The sequence below is a fragment of the Bison bison genome, unplaced genomic scaffold (genome assembly GCF_000754665.1).
Source record: "Bison bison bison isolate TAMUID 2011002044 unplaced genomic scaffold, Bison_UMD1.0 scf7180017846569, whole genome shotgun sequence".
NCBI lineage: Eukaryota > Metazoa > Chordata > Mammalia > Artiodactyla > Bovidae > Bison > Bison bison.
Window position 1 is genome coordinate 21,791 of NW_011477142.1, and position 5,994 is coordinate 27,784.

The window sequence follows — 5,994 nt, forward strand, 5'->3', positions numbered from 1 at the left end:
CTTCCTGCTCTAAAAGGTTCTGAGTGTGTGTCCATTTTCTGGTTTGGGGCCAGCTTCTTATTGCTTTAAAGCATGGAGCCTGTCTTGTTGATTTCTGTTCATCTTTGGGAGCATGCTACAAGAAACAGGTAGCAAGGCCTGAGACATGCTCTGCTGTGAGCAGGTATGAATGGGTTAGTGCTGTTCTTTACTCACACACAAAAGGCATTTTGGAGGGTTTTCTCTGTTTATGCAGCTGGGGAGACAGACTGGCTCCTTCCCTCTATAGGGTCTTTGCACATGCTCTACCTTTACCCAAACTGGTGTCTCCCGACCTTGCATGATAGCTCTTCCATCTCAGCTCAGTGTTACTTCCCTCTTAAGTTCCATACTGGATCACGTTCATCATTATATGCTCTTTTTCCTTCATAGCATTTTAAGTTCTTTATAATTACGTCTTTCTGTGCATCTTTGTTTGATTTTGTTAGTCCTATGGACTGTAAGCTCCACATGAGCAGTGACCATATTGCTCTTCTTCATTGCACCCTCTTTGATGTAGCTCAGCTTCTGGCATGAAGAAGTGCTCAAAAATAATTGTTGAATGAGTCTCCTAAATATGGGATTTGAATCCCTGCTTCTGAACCAAAGCAGGGTGTTAGCATGTAGCTCATTTCAGGTTTCTGTTTTGCTGCAGGGCAGGGTATCTATTTATCTAGTTAAGTCAATTGGTTATATAAAATTTTGAAGCCGAAAGTATAGTGTTTTGTTGTTTGAATTTTTAAAAAATTGTTCATGACAAAATAGCCAAGTCAAAGTCATCACATCAAAAGTTGTATCGTATCCTCTGCCTGGCCTCCTGTCATTGGTTTTGCCTTATACACTGCAGAAAGAGGGCTTCCTAGGTGGTACAGTGGTACAGAGTCTACCTGCCAATGCAGGAGACACAAGAGACTCGAATGTGAACTCTGGGTTGGGAAAATCCCCTGGAGTAGGAAATGGCAACCCACTCCAGTGTTCTTGCCGGAAAATTTTCATGGACAGAGGAGCCTGGCAAGCTGCAGTCCATGGGATCACAAAGAGTCTATGGGATTGCAAAGACACAACAGAGCAATGGAGCCTGCACTCATACTGCACCAAACCTTCTCAGAGAAGCCCTGTCTAGTATCAGTCACCAAATTAGCAATGGTCATAAAGGTGACATCATGCCACACCCACTGTTCTGATTTTAGGTTGCTTTTGTGTGTTCATTTGTGCTGTCTCCCACCTCGACTGTAAGGTCCTGTATGAACGCTGGCCTTGCAGCCTCAGAGGTAACTCATCTCCCTTTCCCCAGGCACCCCTCCACTTCTGCCATGTAATGCATGGGACTGCACTCTTCCTAAAGCTAGATTCTGCTAAAATGTGTGGAATGGCCAACAGAAAACTGAGACAATAATCTTTATTAAGTTGGCAGCCATTTCAAATCATTAAGAGTGGTTGCTCCTTACTTGCAAAAATAGTTTAGTCTTACTCTTAAAAAGAGTTTGTGAGAAGCACCAAGGAAAATTGTTAAAACAATACAGAGCTGTGTGTGGTGGTGGTTTTGGTGGTTAGTGGTAAGAATGGGACCAGGCACTTTAATTCTACAGAACCAAGATGGTATTCTTGTTTAGTATGATTAAGGCTTTGAGGTGAGGTTGGGAAGTTGGGAGGGCCTTTATTTACTGCCTAAGTTTTCAAATAAAAATGACTCAAAAAATATTTCGTGAATTGAAAGCATCATTGGTCAGATTTGTTCTCAGGCCCTCCTCCTATCACCATACCATCTGCTGTTTCACCATTAAAATGAAGCCATGGGTAAACTGGATTGGGAGGAGGGTAATTCTAAAGGAAGTGGAAATGGGAAATAAAAGTTTATGTCTTTGGGTATCCTAAACTGTTTTTCACAGCCTCAGGGGAGAGAGGTTGTTGACAGAAAAGGTCCATGGTCCCATTCACATGGAAGGGCACTCTGTGCCACGAAGCGAAAGGCCCTGCTTCTTCCTTGAAGCAGTGAGAATAATGTCTTGTTTGATTTTTATGCCCTAGGATGCCTCTCTATCCTGTGTCCTCATCAATGATTTCCCTCCCCCAGCTTGTTCCTCTGAAATGCTTTTTCCTGCCTGCTTTTGGTTTAGGCTCCTTCGAAAGTGTCCTCTTTTTTTCTGATGCAGTTACCTCTGCAGCTGATTTATTTATTTATCTTTGTTTTTAGCTCAGCTCTGAATGGGTTTTGGAAAGTAGAGAAGAAAATCCAGTCTACATTTTAGGGGACATTGGACAGCCGGATAAATGCAGGTATGTACATTTGCATATTAAAAGAAAGACAAAACAGAAAATAGTCTCTATAAAGAATAATGAAACTGATCTTAAACTTGTAGTACTACCTTACTATAGCCATTTATTTTTCCAAATTGTTATTTTAATTTCTCTTCATTCCAAATGTTGCATGTGCTACTTTGGAGATTTTTTTTTTAACTACAGGAGAATGGGAAGTATAAAGTCAAACTTCCCTCATAATTCCTCCTAGATGTTCACCACTGTTAGCAATTTGTTGTCTGTTTTTCCAGATTGTACATATGCAATACCAGAAGGGTCATAATGTACATACTATGCTTTTTTCATTTTGCAGTGTGTCACAGACATCTTTCAGCCATTGGTTCAAATAGGTTTATATCACCTTAACAGCCTCTTTTGAGGGAGGTCACCATTATCTTCATTACCTCCACCATAGTTTGACCCCGGGGACATAGTAGGAAGGGAACACAGCTCCACTCATCAACAGAAAATTGGATTAAAGATTTACTGAGCATGGCCCTGCCCATCAGAACAAGACCCAGTTCCCCCTCAGTCTCTCCCATCAGGAAGCTTCCATAAGCCTCTTATCCTTCTCCATCAGAGGGCAGACAGAATGAAAACCACAATCACAGAAAACTAACCCATCTAATCACATGGACCACAGCCTTGTCTAACTTAATGAAACTATCATCCGTCCCATGTAGGGCCACCCAAGACATCCAAGGTCATGGTGGAGAGCTCTGACAAAATGTGGTCCACTGGAGAAGGGAACGGCAGACCACTTCAGTATTCTTGCCTTGTGAACCCCATGAACCGTATGAAAAGACAAAAAGATAGGACACTGAAAGGTGAACTCCCCAGGTCGGTAAGTGCCCAATATGCTCCTGGAGGAGAGTAGAGAAATAACTCCAGAAAGAATGAAGAGATGGAGCCAAAGCAAAAACAACACCCAGTTCTGGATATGACTGGTGATGGAAGCAAGGTCCAATGCTGTAAAGAGCAATATTGCATAAAACCTGGAATGTTAGGTCCATGAATCTAGGCAAATTGGAAGTGGTCAAACAGGAGATGGCAAGAGTGAACGTCAACATTTTAGGAATCAGCAAGCTAAAATGGACTGGAATGGGTGAATTTAACTCAGATGACCATTATATCTACTACTGTGGGCAAGAATCCCTTAGAAGAAATGGAGTAGCCATCACAGAAAACAAAAGAGTCTGAAATGCAGTACTTGGATGCAATCTCAAAAACAACAGAATGATCTCTGTTCGTTTCCAAGGCAAACCATTCAATATCACGGTAATCCAAGCCTATGCCCCAACCAGTAATGCTGAAGAAGCTGAAGTTGAACAGTTCTGTGAAGACCTACAAGACCTTCTAGAATTAACATTCAAAAAAAGATGTCCTTTTCATTATAGGGGACTGGAATGCAAAAGTAGGAAGTCAAGAAACACCTAGAGTAACAGGCAAATTTGGCCTTGGAGTTCAGAATGAATCAGGGCAAAGGCTAACAGAGTTTTGCCAAGAGAACACACGGGTCATAGCAAATACCCTCTTCCAACAACACAAGAGAAGACTCTGCACATGGACATCACCAGATGGTCATCATTGAAATCAGATTGATTATATTCTTTGCAGCCAAAGATGGAGAAGTTCTATACAGTCAGCAAAAACAAGACCGGGAGCTGACAGTGGCTCAGATCATGAACTCCTGATTGCCAAATTCAGACTTAAATTGAAGAAAGTAGGGAAAACCATAGACCATTCAGGTATGACCTAAGTCATATCCCTTACAATTATACAGTGGAAGTGAGAAAGAGATTTAAGGGACTAGATCTGATAGAGTCCCTGATGAACTATGGAATGAGTTTCGTGACATTGTAAGAGACAGGGAGACAAGGAGACAGGGAGCAAGACCATCCCCAAGAAAAAGAAATGCAAAAAAGCAAAACAGCTGTCTGAGGAGGCCTTGCAGATAGCTGTGAAAAGAAGAGAGGCAAAAAGCAAAGGAGAAAAGGAAAGATATACCCATTTGAATGCAGAGTTCCAAAGAATAGTAAGGAGAAATAAGAAAGCCTTTCTCAGTGATCAGTTGAAAGAAATAGAGGAAAACAATAGAATGGGAAAGACTAGAGATCTGTTCAAGAAAATTAGAGATACCAAGGGAACATTTCATGCAAAGATGGGCTTAATAAAAGACAGAAATGGCATGGACCTAACAGAAGCAGAGATATTAAGAAGAGGTGGCAAGAATACACAGAAGAACTGTACAAAAAAAGATCTTCACGACCCAGTTAATCATGATGGTGTGATCACTCCCCTAGAGCCAGACATCCTGGAATGTGAAGTCAAGTGAGCCTTAGGAAGCATCACTACGAACAAAGCTAGTGGAGGTGATGGAATTCCAGTTGAGCTATTTCAAATCCTAAAAGATGATGCTGTGAAAGTGCTGTACTCCATATGTCAGCAAATTTGGAAAACTCAGCAGTGGCCACAGGACTGGAAAAGGTCAGTTTTCATTTCAATTCCAAAGAAAGGCAATGCCAAAGAATGCTCAAACTACCGCACAATTGCGCTCATCTCACACGCTAGTAAAGTAATGCTCAAAATTCTCCAAGCCAGGCTTCAGCAATACATGAACCATGAACTTCCAGATGTTCAAGCTGGTTTTAGAAAAGGCAGAGGAACCAGAGGTCAAATTGCCAACATCCGCTGGATCATCAAAAAAGGAAGAGAGTTCCAGAAAAACATCTATTTCTGCTTTATTGACTATGCCAAAGCCTTTGACTGTGTGGATCACAACAAACTGTAGAAAATTCTGAAAGAGATGGGAATACCAGACCACCTGACCTGCTCTTGAGAAACCTATATGCAGGGCAGGAAGCAACAGTTAGAACTGGACATGAAACAACAGACTGGTTCCAAATAGGAAAAGGAGTATGCCAAGGATGTATATTGTCACCCTGCTTATTTAACTTAAATGCAGAGTACATCATGAGAAACACAGGGCTGGATGAAGCACAAGGTGGAATCAAGATTGCTGGGAGAAATATCAATAACCTCAGATATGCAAATGACACCACCCTTATGGCAGAAAGTGAAGGGGAACTAAAGAGCCTCTTGATGAAAGTGAAAGAAGAGAGTGAAAAGTTGGCTTAAAGCTCAACATTCAGAAAATGAAGATCATGGCATCTGGTCCCATCACTTCATGGCAAATAGATGGATAAACAGTGGCAGACTTTATTTTTTTGGGCTCCAAAATCACTGCAGATGGTGACTGCAGCCATGAAATTAAAAGACGCTTAACTCCTTGGGAGGAAAGTTATGATCAACCTAGACAGCATATTAAAAGCAGAGACATTACTTTGCCAACAAAAGTCTACCTAGTTAAGGCTATGGTTTTTCTAGTAGTCATGTATGGATGTGAGAGTTGGACTATAAAGAAAGCTGAGCGCCGAAGAATTGATGCTTTTGAACTGTGGTATTGGAGAAGACTCTTGAGAGTCCCTTGGACTGCAAGGAGATCCAACCAGTCCATCCTAACGGAGATCAGTCCTGAATATTCATTGGAAGGACTGATGTTGAAGCTGAAACTGCAATACTTTGGCCACCTGATGTGAAGAGCTGACTCATTTGAAATGACCCTGATGCTGGGAAAGATTGAAGGCGGGAGGAGAAGGGGATGACAGATGATGAGAT

General features: G+C 41.7%; 1 protein-coding gene across 1 annotated transcript in view; it reads left to right on the plus strand.

The window, feature by feature from the left end:
* Nucleotides 1-1,018: 1,018 nt before the first annotated feature.
* Nucleotides 1,019-5,994, plus strand: part of JAK1 (Janus kinase 1) — a 61,368-nt gene continuing 56,392 nt past the window's right edge. Inside the window, exon 1 of the mRNA XM_010840162.1 lies at nucleotides 1,019-2,295. Within this exon, the coding sequence (XP_010838464.1) occupies nucleotides 2,290-2,295 (6 nt within the window). The 5' untranslated portion in view covers nucleotides 1,019-2,289. The remainder of the gene's footprint in view (nucleotides 2,296-5,994) is intronic.